A 16,453-nucleotide genomic window follows, 5' to 3' on the forward strand; every position below is an offset into this window, starting at 1 on the left:
AGCGCGCCCACTCCGGCGAGCGGCCCTTTGCCTGCGGCGAGTGCGGGCAGGCCTTCGGCCAGGCCGCCCACCTGCGCCGCCACCGGCGGGCCCACTCGGACACGCGGCCCTTCGCCTGCCCGCGGTGCCCGGCCCGCTTCAAGAGCGGCCCGGCGCTGCGCTGCCACCGGCGCGCCCACACACCGGCGAGCGGCCCACCGGTGCCCGCAGTGCCCCGCCGCCTTCGGGCAGTCCGGCGACCTGGCCCGCCACCGCCGCGTCCACACCGGCGAGAGGCCCTACGCCTGCGCCATCTGCCAGGCCACCTTCGCCTTCTTGGGCAACTACATGAGGCACCGCAAGATCCACGCGTGAGGCGGTGGATCACCCACCAGTGTCCCAGGGATATGCAGGTTAGGGTGGATTGGCCATGCTAAATTACCCATAGTGCCCAGGGATGTGCAGGTTAGGCTGGATTGGCTGTGCTAAACTTACCCATAGTGCCCAGGGATGTGCAGGTTAGGGTGGATTGGACATGCTAAATTACCCATAGTGCCCAGGGATGTGCAGGTTAGGGTGGATTGGCTGTGCTAAATTACCCATACTGCCCCAGGGATGTGCAGGTTAGGGTGGATTGGCCATGCTAAATTACCCATAGTGCCCAGGGATGTGTAGGTTAGGGTGGATTGGCCGTGCTAAATTACCCATAGTGCCCAGGGATGTGCAGGTTAGGGTAGATTGGCCGTGCTAAATTACCCATAGTGCCCAGGGATGTGCAGGTTAGGGTGGATTGGCCGTGCTAAATTACCCATACTGCCCCAGGGATGTGCAGGTTAGGGTGGATTGGCCATGCTAAATTACCCATAGTGCCCAGGGATGTGTAGGTTAGGGGTGGATTGGCCGTGCTAAATTACCCATAGTGCCCAGGGATGTACAGGTTAGGGTGGATTGGCCATGCTAAATTGTCCCAATCCACCTAACCTGCACATCCCAGGACAATTTAGCATGGCCTATCAACCTCTGCTGCACATTCCTGGGCACTACAGGACAATCTCTCATGGCTAATCTACCTGAACCTGCACATCCTTGGACACTCTGGGTAATTTAGCATGGCCAATCCACCCTCAGCTCCACGTTCCTGGACACTGGAACAATTTGGCGTGGTCAACCCAACTAGCCTGCAGAATCCTGGACACTACAGGAAAATTTAGCACGGCCAATCCACCCTAACCTACACATCCCTGGGCACTATGGGTAATTTAGCATGGCCAATCCACCCTAACCTGCACATCCCTGGGCACTATGAGACCATTTAGCACGGCCAACCCACCCTAACCTGCACATCCCTGGGCACTATGGGTAATTTAGCACGGCCAATGCACCATATTTACACATCTTTGTTTGATCAGTGGGAGGAAACCAGAGCACCCGAAGGTAGCCCACGGTAGGGAGTGGGGTTGGGGTACAAACTCCACGCGGAGAGTCGCCCGAGGGTGGAATCGAACCCGGCTCCCTGGTGCTGTGAGACAGCAGCACTAACCCACGGAGCCACCGTCCCCAGCCCCTGGAGGGTTTGTTGGCACAGCAGCCGGATGCCCAATTTGCAGCGCCCCCCTCCCTCCACCCCACGAAAATAGACGGTCGTTTCTGCAACCCTTCCGCAGTTCGTGAAATGAAACCCACTCAGAATCCGGGCAGGATTAAAGATGATCAGATCGCCGTCCGATCAAGTGGAGTAAAGGAGCTCTGTAATGTGACGGGGTGGTGGGGGGAGGGGGGCTAGAGATCTGTGCGGTTTCTCCTGTAGACTCGAGCTCTGGCATAGAGGGGCCGTTCGAGGCTAAGACTGAGTCAGATCTTATGTGTATGACTTCTGAAATAAACTCACCCTTTCGACTGCCTCAGGACTCTGCCCCCCTGCTGCAATTAACACTCAGTCCAACCGCGATACGAGAGGGGCGAATTTATGTTCTAACGCAGTAGGCCGCGGCCAGGGGTGCTGTTGGAGACTGAGGAAGAACGTGAGCAACAGGAACAGGCCCTCCCGGCCCTTCAAGCATCCTCTGTCATGCAATAAGAGCAGGCCTGATCTCCTCGTGGACTCAGCTCCACTATCCCTTAATGTTGAAAGGAAATGCAGATCTTAGCTTGCAAAACATTTGGTGAGGAAGCCTCAAACACTTCACGGGGTGGGGAACTCCACAGATTCACCAACCCACTGGCTGAAGAAGTTCCTCCTCAACTCTGTCCTAAATCTGCTTTCTTTCCGCCCCCACCCATCTTATTTTGAGGCTGTACCCCCCTCGTTCTAGTTTGACCCACCAGTGGAATCAAGCTCCCTGCTTCAATTGTATCTATTCCATTCATAATTTCTATAGGATCCTCCCCCCTTGTTCTTCTGAATTCCAATGAGTACTGTCCCAGTCTACTCCATCTCTCCTCATGAGCCGAGCGTCTCAACTCGGCAATCGACTGAACGAACCTCCTCTGTTGAGTCGGATTGAAATTCGCAGGGGTCCGTGAGAGCAAACTCAACGCTGAGACAAAGACTCAGAACCAACCCTGAACTGAAAAACGCTCAGTGCTTATTGAAAGAAACAGCATGCAGATTTTTATCGGCTAAAATAAAAACATAAGAGGGCCCAACTTTTCTTGGGTCCCTTTTCCTGCCTTTTAAGGGAAAGGGTAACATTTATATACTTCAAGGTATGCTGAGAAGTGACAAATTATCATGAAAGGTTTGTCGTCTGTTGGCACTGAACTTTGGCTTTTATTGAATTTCCAAAATGTCAATCATTCACGTCGCTCCATAACTTTGTTTCTGTGTCCGGACGGTTTGTTTCAGCTAACGTTTGCAGTTCAAACTCTACCCAAGGAGCCGTTATGAGGTTAGAGGCTTTTGTGTGCGTTCGGCCTGTGTCATGTTTACTGTCTATGACCTTTTGTCAAGTTGTTTTTAAAACTCACTGCTCTATAACTGCAGAGTTGGCTAATTTTTCCCATCATGCACTGCTAAATGTTCCCCAGAATACTCCACCTCTGCAGGCCTCCTGGTGCCAGCGCATCCTTACTTAAGGAGCCCAACCTTCTGCGATTCACGCACCCAGGTCCCTCCGCACAGCAGCGTGCTGCAATTTCTTCCCAGTTCAAATAAATAGTCCATTTTGCTATTATCTCCACCAAGACGGATGATGCTGTCACGTTTATCAACATCTTACGCCATCTCCCGGACCTTTTTTGCCCACTCACTTGAACTATCCCTGTCCCTTTGCGAACTTTCAGAATCCTCTGCACACTTGGCTCTACCAGGCGTCTTCGCGTCGTCTGCAAACTTTGACACGCTGCGTACAGCAGAGGCTTCTCGATAGGCCCAGGAATATGCACGGAAGGGAGGGATACCGACCAAGGCAGGGCAGAAGGGATTAGTTGAGTTTGACATCAGATTCAGCACATCGTGGGCCCAAGGGGACCTGTTCCTGTGCTGTTCTCGTTCCTGTGCTGTTCTCATTCCTTACGGAGGAGGGTTTGTTGCTTGTTTTGCGAATTTGCTCTCTCCCCTGCTCTTGCCGAATCGGTTGGGCTACACCAAGATTTGTTACCTTTAACTTTAGAAGCAACAAATGGCACCTCGGGCCTGACTTGCAGTCTGCCCGTCTCGTAGATGGTCAAGAAGGATTGAATTCACCCAGGTCCGGGTTTCTTTGTGAGCAGGATGATGCTGTTCTGATCATAGAGCTCCTCCACCAGCTTCCTGCGCTGTTCTCGTTCCTGAAATCGACCGGCGTTTGAAACGTGCACATGGATCGAGCCTGCCCTCCGACCTCGGATACAGGAGTCGGGACATCCTCGTGTCGTTGTCAAGGATGGTGGTGAGGTCTCTTCAGGAATACTGTCTCCAGTTCTGATTTAGGATGGATAATTGTTAAGCAGGGGAGGGTTCCGAAGAAATTTACTGGGACCTTGCCGGGAATGGAAGGTTTGAGTTATGAGGCAGAGTTGGGGGGGCGGGGGTTTGGTTTGGTTTGGGATTATAGTTGGCACAGGCTGGTTGGACCGAAGCTAAACAGCCAAGGCCCTTCTCCCCAGAGTAGGGGAGTCCAAACCTAGAGGGGCATCGGTTCAAGGTGAGAGGGGAAAGATTTAAAAAGGGTCAAGCTTTGCCATGCAGAGGATGTTGCATGTGTGGAACGAGCTACCAGAGGACGTGCTGGAGGCTGGTGCAATTACAATTAAAAGCCATCTGGATGGGTGCATGAATAGAAAGGGTTTAGGGGGATATGGGCCAAAGTCTGGACTAATTTACGATACCTGGGTCGGCATAGACAAGTTAGGATGAAGGGTCGTTTCCATGCTGTGTATCTCTTTAACTGCTGAGAGGAATCAGTTGGTTGATACTTTTGGCATCTTCAAGGAGGCATCCCCACCTCCTGTTAAATCCATACACAGGGAGGACTTATAGTTCAAACAGGCTTGCAGGTGGGATGCTCAATTTCACAAATCGAATTTCACAGTCTCAAAGCTGAAAGTGATGAACAGAGATACAGTTAAGAGTAGGACCCTGGGGAGTGTTGTTGAACAGAGAGACCGAGGGGTGCAGGTGCACAGTTTCTAGGAAGTGGAGTCACAGGTAAACAGGTTGGCGAAGGAGATGTTTTGTGTGCTTGCCTTTATCGCGTGGAGCATTGAGTATAGGAGTTGGGAGGTCCTGTTGCGGCTGTACAGGACATTGGTTAGGCCACTTTTAACATACTCTGTTCAATTCTGGTCTCCCTGCTGGAGGAAGGATGTTGTGAAACTTGAAAGGGTTCAGAAAAGATTTTACAAGGATGTTGGAGGGTTTGAGCTATAGGGAGAAGCTGAATAGGTTGGGGCTGTTTTCCCTGAGGCTGAGGGGTGACCTTACAGAAGTGTATAAAATCATGAGGGGCATGGATAAGGTAAACAGACAAGATTTCTTCCCCCAGGGTCAGGGGAGTCCAGAACTGGAGGGTGTAGGTTTAGGGTGAGAGGGGAAAGATTTAAAAGGGAGCTAAGGGGCAATGTTTACATGCAGAGAGTGGTACGTGTATGGAATGAGCGGTCAGAGGAAAGGGTGGAGGCTGGTACAGTTACAGCATTTAACAGGCGTCTGGACGGGCACATGAATAGGGTGGGTTGAGAGGGATATGGGCTACGATTAGAGTGGTGCTGGAAAAGCACAGCAGGTCAGGCAGCATCCGAGAAGCAGGAAAATCGATGTTTCAGAAATATGGCCAAGGACACACCGAGAGTGTTTCCGCAAAAGCCGATTTATTTGATCGCTAACCGTGAATCGTCTGGTCCGAGGGGGTCAGCCTGGGGACTATCGTCTGTACTCACTGGCACCCGAGTCCTTCGCATGGGCCCAGACGGTGAGCGGCCCCAAACGTCTAGGCCCGCCTCCCGAAAGTGCACCACCGCCCTCCCGCGACGAGGCGCCTACTTGTCGGCGTGGGCACGCTGGTGGGAGGCGAGGGTGCTCAAGCGGGTCAGCCCCTTCCCGCACACGGGGCAGGTGAACGGCCTCTCCCCGGTGTGGACCCGCTGGTGGCGCAGCAGCGTGGAGGACTGGATGAAGCCCTTGCCGCACACCGAGCAGGTGAAGGGCCGCCGGCCGGTGTGGGTCTGCCGGTGCCGCGTCAGGGTGGAGGACTGGGCGAAGCCCTTGCCGCACTCGGGGCAGGTGTAGGGCCGCTCCCCGGTGTGGGTCTGCTGGTGCTGCATCAGGTGGTTCCTCCGCTTGAAGCTCTTCTCGCACTCGAAGCACTGGAGCGGCCGGCGGCTGGAGTGGGCCCGCTGGTGCGAGAGCAGGTGCTGGGACTGGGCGAAGCCCTTGCCGCACTCGGGGCAGGTGAACGGCCTCTCGCCGGTGTGGCTGCGGCGGTGGGTCTCCAGGTGGGAAGGGTAGTCGAAGCCCTTCCCGCAGTCTCCGCACTTCCACCGCTTCTCCATGCCCGCGGGGTTCGGCTCACCGGAGCGCGCCCCCAGGCCTCCCGTTGGCGTCCCCGTTGGCCACAGCCAGAACTGGCATTTCTTCCCCCCCCCACCCACCCAACCTTCTGAAGCGAGTCGAAGAGCGGCTCACCCGGACCTTGACTGGGCGTTTGGCTTCAGCTTGGCATCTGCACCTCCCTCCCTTCTCACCATCTGCAACAGGGACATGGCGCACCTCGTCAGTCTCCAAACAGAGTCAAGACAACACGGAAACAGAGCGGGCCCTTCGGTCCGGGCCCCACCCGAATCCCAAACCGTAACGCGTTCCACCAGCCTCTGATGAAGGAGCCATCTCTCACCCAACTCTACATCCGTGGACGCTGCAGTGGCTCAGCCCCGGCCACTCAGCCCTCCAACCCCCGCCACCCTTCTGCACTCCGATTGGTTGGAGGACAAGCCCCGCCCCTGGGCTTCCTTGTTCCCACCAGCCTTCCTGCGTCCCCCCTCATCCCCTCCCCCCCTCCCCCCAAACCTTTCTTACTGAAAAACGTCTTTTAAACTTTGTAACTGTACCTGCGTCCACTACTTCCTCTGGACGTTCACTCAACGCAACAACCACCCTCTGCGTAATTAAAAAAAAATTGCCTCTCTTTTTTTTAAAAAACACCCTCCTTCTCCTCTCACCTTTAAAAATGTGCCCCTCTGACTTGAAATCCCCCGACTGAGGGAAAAGACACCTGCCATTCACCTTATCTATACCCCTCAAGATTGGATAAACCTCTAAAAGGTCACATCTCAATTTACTATCCTCCAGTGAAAAAAAAAGGCCCAGCCTAACCGTCCACTTCCCCATAACTCAAACCCTCCATTCCCAGGAAAATCCTGCCAAATCTTTTCTGAACCCTCTCCAGTTTGACAATATCCTTCGTGTCAGGAGCTAGGTGCTAGCATGGTCTGTTGTGGTGAACTGCTATTTCTGTAACGCTGGACATTTTATTTCTCAATTGTCTATAACTCAACTAAGTAAGCTGTGCCTAGGTACTTTTGTATCTAAGTTTAACTGGCAACATGTAAACTTTCGACTATACTCTCTGAGTATGTCTGACAATAAAGGCTATTCTATTATATTCTGAAATAGAGTCAAAAATCAGAAACGACAATTCAAGTATCTGAGGAGAATGCTTATTTCCTAAAGTGTTGTGATGGTAGGTTGCTGTTAATGTCATCGTATTGCTAACCTGCCATGGCAGAAGGTGCGATGTAAATTTCAATTGAACCAAATAACAGTTGTAAAAGCAGACCATAACAAATTATCAATTGTCATTAAAAATCCATCTGGTCCACTCATGTTATTCAGGCAACTTCTCATTGCTACCCTTACTGGCATTTATGTTTCCTCTTGGCTTATCGTCAGCAATCCCTTTGTGTGCCCATCCATCTTTTTCTCTCTCCCTGGGCACCCTCATGCTCTATTCACTCCCTATCCTCAGCATAAGTACCGACCCCTTCCCGGCTATTTTCAGTACTCACGGAGAATCACCAGACTCGAAATACCAACTAAAAGTCAGACCTGCAGGCTTGCTCCAGAACTTCCTGCTCTATTTTGTGTTTCAGATTTCCAGCATCCACGGTCCTTTACCTTCAGTTGAAGTAAATCCGCCATCCTTACCTGGTCTAGCCCCACCTGTGACCCTTTGCACTGCTCATTCCCTTCGCAATGACCCAAACAGCTACTCAGTTCTTTTTGTGTCCGCGTTACTGTAATTTTGTAACTCAGCTTACTATTGAGATGTTCCTACACACCTCGAGAGATGGAGAGAGCTGAATCAGAGAATCTGCCAGTTAGGGACACTACCCATCAAGATCCCTGGATCACATCTCCCTCACAGTGTTCCCATCCCCCATCCATTGCCCCATCCCCCCCATCCATTCCCCCATCGCCCCCATCCATTGCCCCATCCCCCCCATCCATTGCCCCATCCCCCCACATCCATTGCCCCATTCCCCCATCGCCCCCATCCATTGCCACATCCCCCCATCCATTGCCCCATCTCCCCCGTCCATTGCCCCATTCCCCCCATCCATTCCCCCACCGCCCCCATCCATTGCCCCACCGCCCCCATCCATTGCCCCATCCCCCCCCCCTCCCCCTCCATTCAGGCCCTAGACAGTGCAAACCAGTCTCCGCTCACCGTGACCCTGGGCCAGGGATCCAGCCAATGACTAAGCCCCGCCTCCCCATTCACTCCGATTGGTTAGAGGTCCAGGCCCGTCCCCCCTCGTTCAATCCGAATGGTTGGAGGACCGGCCGCTGCGGCTCGGTCCTCCAGGCGCACCCCCTCCGTCCTTGGTCTCTCATTGGTCGAAGGGCCAGCCGCACCACCCTGACCCGCCCCGATCCTTCACACCGATTGGCTGGTGCACCAGCCCCGCTTCCCTCGCGACACGCCGATTGTCCCGGCGGTCCAGTCCCGCCCATTAGCTCCACTCGCCCGGCCTCCCCATTCACTCCAATTGGTTCGATGGCCGGTCCGGCCCGGCTCACGCACTCCGATTGGTTGGAAGGCGAGCCCCGCCCACGCGGGCCGCCGTCCCGCCTCCACCTTTCACCGCGAAGGGTTCGGGTTGGAGCCCCGCCCCTACAGTCAGCGAGCCGTCACTCCGATTGGTTGAGGGGACAGCCCCGCCCACATCTCCTCCACCTCCCCCCCAAGGCCGCGTCTCCTTCACGGAAGCGGAAACCAGGGGGCTGTCGGGAAGGTAAATTGGCCAATGAAAAACCTATCAGAGGGCAGGGGCTTATCCCCCCACCACTCCAACCCTACAGGTATTTAAATATATAAGAATCTACCACGGATTAACCATGGGGTACAGGTATTTGGATGGGTCTATGAATAGGAAAGGGTTTGGAGGGTGGGACTAGGTTGGGGTTGGCACATCTGGGTCGGCATGGGCAGGTTGGACCGAAGGGTCTCTTTCCGTGACTCGGTCTCTCGAAATCAGATGGGGGATTGTGGACTGAACTTCCCCGCACCCCCCGCCACCCCACACCACACCCCCCGCCACCCCACACCACACCCCCCCACCCCCCACATCACCCCCCCCACCACACCCCCCGCCACCCCACCCCACACTCCCCACCCCACCACACCCCCCCCACCTCCACCCCCCACTCCCCCACCTCCACCCCCCACTCCCCCACCCCCCCACACCCCCCCCCCACCTCCACCCCCCACTCCCCCCACCTCCACCCCCCACTCCCCCACCCCACCCCCAGCACCCCACCCACTGCCCCCACTCCCCCAGCCCCCCGCCCACACACACACACACCCTTTCCCCTCTCACACACACACACCCTCCACCCCCCACACACACACCCCAATCCCCTCCCCCCCCCACACACACACACCTCCCCCACACACACACACCTCCCCCACACACACACACACCTCCCCCTCCCCCACATACACACACTCCTCCCCCACACACATCCCCCTCCCCCACACACACACCACACACACCCTCCCCCCCACACACACCCTCCGCCCCCCAAACACACACTCCGCTCCCCACACACCCCTGCCCCCCCACACACACACCCTCCGCCCCCCCCCACACACACACCCCTCCCACCCCACACACACCCCTCCCCCCCCACACACACCCACCTCCCCCCCATACACACCCACCTCCCCCCCCACACACACCCACCTCCCCCACACACACACCCACCTCCCCCCCCACACACATCCACCTCCCCCCCCCCACACACACCCCTACCCCCACACACACACCCACAAGCCAAGGAGTTTGGAATAGCATCGCTGTTTGCAAACCCAGCCGACTCTCAAACACAACTCTTGTGAATGGCTGTTGCAATTTGCTGCCACCTTCCCCCTAAAGCACCCCCCCCCCCTCCCTCTTGGCACCGAGGGAACTGACAGGAGAGGAATTTCAGAGAGAGAAAGAAAGTCCGCTGGAAATGTCTGAGTTGTGGAAGCTCTGTTTCACTGTTGCTTTCTAAGATCAGCAGCTTCTCGGGGGGTGGGGGGTCTCCAGCTAAAACACTGAAATCAAACTCTGACAAATCCTGACTTTGCTGTTCCCCTTTCACTTACACGTGATTATTGTAAAGAAAAAGCTGAATTGTCCAGATGGTAAGATTAACAAGATAAAAGACCACATAAGAAGGTTTGACAAAAAGTGTCTTTATTTTCAGCACAACCTGAGTTCTTACCTCACAACTATGAATAAAGTGTAGTACGACTGATAAACAATGCTGTTACTGATAGGTCTGAGTAATACTGTAGACACTTTTATGTTGCAATAAACCTTACTTAAAACATCTCTTATCCCAATGCAAGGAATATAATTAATCTCAATTGATACAATTAATGTCCAGAAAGCACCGTTGGAGCAGTGGTAGTGTCCCTATCTCTGAGACCGATTCAATTCCCACCTGCTCCTGAGCTGTGCGTTAACCTATCTGAACAAGCTACAGAGGAACCTCAATTATCCGAAAACCGATTATCTTAAAATTGGATTATCCGAAGGAGATCTCAAGGTCCCGAAAGAAACATTACATCGAAGACGTGTTTCCAATAGTGATCGCGTCTTTTGTTTAAAGTGATTAAACAGGCAGTCTCCAAAGGCGGTGGGGGGGGGGGGGGTGGGGGCAGTCTCACGCTGTGTGCTGGGATGGGGGAGGGTGGTGGTGGAACGGGTTTGGGAGGCAGGGGCGGTGGGCTGTGTTGGGGGGCAGGGTCCTGCATGCCTGTGTGCTGCTGCTGGTCTCCTGAAGGGGGAGCAGACTTTAAAGGTTTCGAGCCCCAGAGGAAAGGCATTTAATCGATTATCCGAAGGAAATAGTGCCCGGCCATCTTGTTCGGACAATCCAATTACAATTTTCCCTGTCATTGGAAAATACCTACGAGTAACGTCAGGCCTGCTCTCGCGGTGGTAACGTCAGTCCCTCTGGACCAGGGTAGCTGGGTCCAAGTCCACAGGTGTGTCATACGGCAACTTCCTGCGCTCGCAAGAAACTGCAGAGAGTCGGGAATCATAGCTCAGTCCATCAGACGAACCAGCTTTCCATCCACCGACCCCCATCTATATTTTCCACTGCCTCAGGAAAGCAAACTACGCCCATCCCAGAGTACTTAAGGACGTGGCTCTAGAAATGGTGGTCACATTGGTGGTCATCTTCCAGGATTCTATGGACTCTGGAACAGTCCCTGCCAATTGGAGGGTAGCCAATGTCGCTCCAGTATTCAAACGGGGAGGTGGAGAGTAAACAGGGAATTATGGATCAGTAAGTCGAACGTCAGCAGTGGGGAAAATTCTCGAATCCGTTATCAACGACTTTACAATGGAGCATTTCGAAAGCAGTGGCAGAATTAGAGTCAGAGAGATGTGCAGCATGGAAACCGACCCTTCGGTCCAACCCGTCCATGCCGACCAGATATCCCAACCCAAACCAACATAGTCACACCTGCCATTACCCGGCCCATATCCCTCCAAACCCTTCCTATTCATATACCCATCCAAATGCCTCTTAAATGTTGCAACTGTACCAGCCTCCACCACATCCTCTGGCAGCTCATTCCACACACGTACCGCCCTCTGTGTGAAAAAGTTGCCCCTGAGGTCCCTTTTATATCTTTCCCCTCTCACCCTAAACCTATCCCCCTCTAGTTCTGGATTCCCCAACCCCAGGGAAAAGACTTTGTCTATTTATCCTATCCATGCCCCTCATAATTTTGTAAATCTCTATAAGGTCACCCCTCAGCCACCGACGCTCCAGGGAAAACAGCCCAAGTCTGTTCAGCCTCTCCCTATAGCTCAAACCCTCCAACCCTGGCAACATCCTTGTAAACGCCTTCTTCACTATCCTACCTACCTGCACAGTCAGCATGGATTTATAAAGGGGAAGTCATGTTTGACAAATCTGTTGGGAATTCTACGAAAACGTAATTGGTTGAGTTGACAAGGGGGAGCCAGTCGATGTGGTGTATTTGGACTTACAGAAAGCATTTGACAGAGTCTCGCCTAAGATTATTGTGTAAGAATAAAGCGCATGGGATTGGAGGAAGTCTATTGAGATGGATAGAAAACTGGTAGGTGGAGAGGAAACAAAGAGTAGGAATTAATAAGTCCTTTTCAAATTGGTGGGCAGTAACTAGTGGGGTGCTGCAGGGTTCAGTGCTAGGACCCCCAGCTATTCACAATATATATTAATGATTTGGATGAGGGAACGAAATGTAACACCTCAACGTTTGCAGATGAAACCAAGTTGGGTGGGAGGGTGAACTGTGACAATGTGGTCCTGTTGTCACGTGTACCGAGATACAGTGAAAATTGTCGTTGTGTGTGCTATACTGGCAGATCGTAGCACAGAAGGTGCATCAGGAGGGAGGGTGCGCAGAACAGAATATAGTGTTACAGCCGCAGAGAAGGTGGAGAGAGCGAAATCTGCATTAACTCACCTCTCCCCCAATTTATACCATTCAGAAAGTAATCTGCCGTCTTGTTTTTGTCTCCAAACCTCACATTTTATCCAACTTACACTGCATCTGCCATTGATTTGCAGTGGGTTAGCACTGCTGCCTCTCAGCGCTGGGGACTCGGGTTTGATTCCAGCCTCGGGCGACTGGCTATGTTGAGTGTGCACGTTCTCCCCGTGTCTGCGTTGGTTTCCTCTAGATGCTCCAGATTCCTCCTGTCGGAAGGGCTTATGCCCGAAACGTCGATTCTCCTGCTCCTCGGATGCTGCCTGGCCTGCTGTGCTTTTCCGGCACCTGGCCTAAACGTCCCTTGCACACTACGGGCAATTTAGCGAGGCCAACTCACCAAACCTGCACACCTTTGGATTGTAGAAAGCGAGGACTGCAAATGCTGGGGATCAGAGTCAAGAGTGTGGGGGCAGGAAACCGAAGCGCCCAGAGGAAACCCACGCAGACACGGGGAATATGTGCAAACTCCATGTAGCCAGTTGCCCGAGGCGGGAATTCAAGCCCGGGTCCCCGGCGCTGTGAGGCAGAGTGGGCACATCAATGGCGGGGGCAGTATAATTTGGATAAATGTGAGATTTGGAGACAAAAACAAGAAGGTAGATGGCTGTAAATTGGGAGAGGGGTGTGTTAATGCAGATTTCGCTCTTTGCAGGTGTAATGCTGTATTCTGTTCTGCCCCACCCCCCCGCCCCCACCTTGCTGGGACCTTGTCTGGTACAATCTTCCTGTATAGCTTGCAAAACAACACTTTTCACTGTACCTCGGGACACGTGACAACAGTAAATCGAATCAAATCACGACGTGTCTGAGTCCGTTGATAAAAATAATTACGAAATAAGGCCGGAGCAGCTAAATGCGCTTAAATCACTGAACTTGCAATGGCTCAGTTCAGCTCTTCTCGTGTGCAGAGCAGAACCAACGGTCTCTCTCCCTCGTAGGGTCTTTCTTCAGGCTGTATCAAGCAACAAATTGCTTTCCCGTGCTCAGCGGCCTCTACTTGGAGTGGACCCGTTGGTGCAGTTGTAGGTGGGACGACCGAATGAAGGCCTTCCCGCAGACGGGGCAGGTGAAGGGCCTCTCCCCCGTATGGATGCGCCGGTGCTGCCAGAGGGTGGAGGGGTCGGCAAAGCCCTTCCCGCAGACCGGGCAGGCGAAGGGCCGCTCCCCGGTGTGGACCCGGCGGTGGGCCGCCAGGCTGGTCGAGCGGGTGAAGGCCTTCCCGCAGGAGGAGCAGGCGAACGGCCTCTCCCCGGTGTGCGCCCGCTGGTGCCGCCGCAGGTTGGTGAGCCGGGTGAACTGCCTCCCGCACCGGGCGCAGGCCAGCCGCCCTCCGCCGGAGTGGGCCGCCCGGTGACTCTCCAGGGCGGCCGGGTCGCCAAAGCCCCTGCCGCACTCGGAGCAGCCGAACGGCCTCTCCCCGCTGTGCACCCGCTCGTGCAGGTACAGGTGAGAGGGCTGAGCGAAGGCCTTCCCGCACTCGGAGCAGCGGAACGGCCTCTCGCCGGTGTGCACCCGCTGGTGGGTGGTCAGGTGGGAGGACTGAGCAAAGCCCTTGCCGCACTCGGAGCAGCGGAACGGCCGCTCCCCGGTGTGCACCCGCTGGTGGTTCACCAAATGGGAAAAGTGAGTGAATCCGTTGCCGCACACGCAGCAGGTGAACGGCCTCTCCCCGGTGTGCGTGCGTCGGTGAATCGCCAGGGCAGAGGGGAACGAGAATCCCTTCCCACAGTCCCTGCATTTCCATGGCTTCTCCATGGCGCGTCTTTCCAAGTTAGCTGATCGGTCAAAGCTTTGCACACCACCTGAACGACGGTACAGCCTTTCCCCAATGGAAACGCTGTGATACTTTTCTGAGTATAGCGATCAGTTGGTGCACCAGAACACTGTGTGACGTCTCCAGTCACAGTGATGTTTAAAATCTGTTGCAGCAGACACAACAGGCAAACATTTCTCTTTCTTGGTTTAAGTGTCGATGATAATCCACTCCAATGAATTGAGTGACTCTGTAAGATACTGGTGTTTGCTCTGGAACTTGTGTGTGTGAATCTTCCCCTTCAATCAGCCTACAAATGGAGTTTACACAAGTTATTATTGTCAGTACATGGTTGAAATTCATATTATAACTATATGTACTTTATGTAATTTTAAAAAGTGTGCATTATGTTTTTGATTGAAGGTTCATAGGGGAGGTGAGGAAGAATGCAAGAATTGAGAATAATCTAGAACTTGCTGCCTACGTTATTGTTGGAATGGGGGGTGGCAATAAGTTATTACAGAATTGTTATGAAGGTCTAGAAGTGTACTGTATCTTTAAGAAAGTTAAAAGCTAGCAGAACTACCTGACAGCACTAAGTGTTCTGAAGAAGATACAACTTAACCTTTTGGTCCAGCAGCTAGTGTAGCTGGTTGCCTGGAGACAAAAACAAATTTGAATTAGGCCAATCAGTTTAATTTATACCCCAAAAAATACCAAACTCCAATCAAGTTTGAATTTAGTCTATTGACAATATTAAAACCCAATGACACAATCTGACGCTTTGGGGCTATAAGACTGGCAAAACGTGAACACTTGACAGAGAACTGCTAAGCCACCAACTAATGCAGACTGCCCGCAGAATAGGTCTCTAAAAGTTACCTTTATCTATCAACCCCCTGTGAAAGAGAAATCCCAAGAAGAAGAAAATCTACAGAGGAAGATACATAGGGAAGATTCAACAGCTACCTGGTCTTGAAATTTGAATTTTGGTAAATCTGAATCAGGGTTTTATTGGACTAGTATTATAGGAGGGGAAGCATAGATAGGAATTGTAAATAATTATTAGTTAATTTAAGAAATAAAATTGTTACTTTTTATTTTAACTAGTTCTTGGCCTCTCGAATTTTCACAGATGACTGCACGGGATAAATCTTTTCTGTGTTGCTGGTTTAAAACTAACAGAGGGGGTTTACCCCATGTCATAACAAAATGAACTGGATGAGCATTTGACAGAAATAAATATGTATCATGTTATTTTGTAGATTTAATGTACATAGAGCATGCACTAAAGGCTAAAAATCAATGGAAACGAAGCTTAGAGAAATTATGTGTCAAATATACACCACATAACACCAGATGCTATTGTCTTATTAATTGACAGATTACTGATAAGAGCAACTACCCCTTTAAGTTGTGAGCTTTAGAAAAAAATACGATTCTGTCAGCCAGAGAAATTAATGCATCAAAGGGAGGGAGCAAAGAGTGTCAATGTAATGGAAAAAAGGGAGACAAATGAACCAACCTTTGCAGAGCCTGACTTGCTCCCTGCATTCACTTCCCCTTCCTTCAGCTGCTGCAAGGGAACAGTCTTCCCCTCTCACTCACCCCAAGGATAAGAAAAGAAATGGAAAATGAGGAAGGGACATTGCTTTGCTCCCAGATGTTACACAGAGGGGGAGCGTTTCACTCTGAGATTGACTGGGCAGCTTCCGCGTTGTGACGTCCTCGATGGAACGTCGTGTGCGACTTAAAGCGGCCAATAGGAAGCGCGGTAGCCGCCGGTGACGTCATCGGGTTCCAGGTGCGGACACCCAGAGCTGCGGCATTGTTCCCCTTCGCCTTTCAGGAGCAACGGTTTCCAGGGCAACCGGTGAGGGCAACCGCTCCCTCCCCAGCTGCTCTCCGCTTTCTGACGTCGACAAGGGAGGGTGGAGCCAGCCTGAGGCAGCCAATAGGATGCGCGGCAGGCGGCGGTGACGTTATCGGGTTCCAAGCGGTGGGGTCAGGAGCGAGGTCACAGAGGCCCCGCCCCCTCCAATTGTTTCACCCATCTCCAGGAGCAACTGTTTCTAGGGCAACCGGCTCGCGGCAGCGAGATGCGGAAGTGCTCGTGTTAAAATTTCACACAACACCAGGTTATAGTCCAACAGGTTTATTTGGAAGCATTAGCTTTCGGGGCGCTGTGCTTCATCAGGTAGCTAGTGGGACAGGATCATAGGACACAGGATTTATAGCAAAATATCACAGTGTCATG

At 52.8% G+C, this 16,453-nt stretch overlaps 2 protein-coding genes across 2 annotated transcripts in view; one reads left to right on the forward strand and one right to left on the reverse strand.

Moving 5' to 3' along the window:
• LOC140459980 (uncharacterized) overlaps positions 1-1,251 on the forward strand; it is a 14,689-nt gene extending 13,438 nt beyond the window's left edge. The window contains exon 4 of the mRNA XM_072554395.1: positions 1-1,251. This exon is cut by the window's left edge and continues 559 nt beyond it. Within this exon, the coding sequence (XP_072410496.1) occupies positions 1-416 (416 nt within the window). The 3' untranslated portion in view covers positions 417-1,251.
• A 1,478-nt stretch (positions 1,252-2,729) lies between these two features.
• On the reverse strand, positions 2,730-16,050 carry LOC140460224 (uncharacterized). Its single transcript, XM_072554651.1, has 3 exons — positions 15,722-16,050; positions 13,491-14,506; positions 2,730-5,913 (listed from the first exon to the last, which is right to left on the reverse strand). The coding sequence occupies exons 2-3, from the start codon at positions 14,196-14,198 to the stop codon at positions 5,437-5,439; spliced, it is 1,185 nt and encodes a 394-aa protein (XP_072410752.1). The 5' UTR covers positions 14,199-14,506; positions 15,722-16,050; the 3' UTR covers positions 2,730-5,436.
• Positions 16,051-16,453: the final 403 nt, after the last annotated feature.

The sequence above is a fragment of the Chiloscyllium punctatum genome, chromosome 36, assembly GCF_047496795.1.
Source record: "Chiloscyllium punctatum isolate Juve2018m chromosome 36, sChiPun1.3, whole genome shotgun sequence".
Lineage (NCBI taxonomy): Eukaryota > Metazoa > Chordata > Chondrichthyes > Orectolobiformes > Hemiscylliidae > Chiloscyllium > Chiloscyllium punctatum.

What these genes read in the sequence shown, in the direction of transcription:
- LOC140460224 (XM_072554651.1), bottom strand. Translation starts at nt 14,198, where the DNA reads ATGGAGAAGCCATGGAAATGCAGGGACTGTGGGAAGGGATTCTCGTTC. An exon ending in CCTGCCCCGTCTGCGGGAAG is followed by an intron (nt 5,914 to 13,490) that starts GCCTTCATTCGG and finishes GACTGCGGGAAG; the next exon opens with GGCTTCGACTACCCTTCCCA.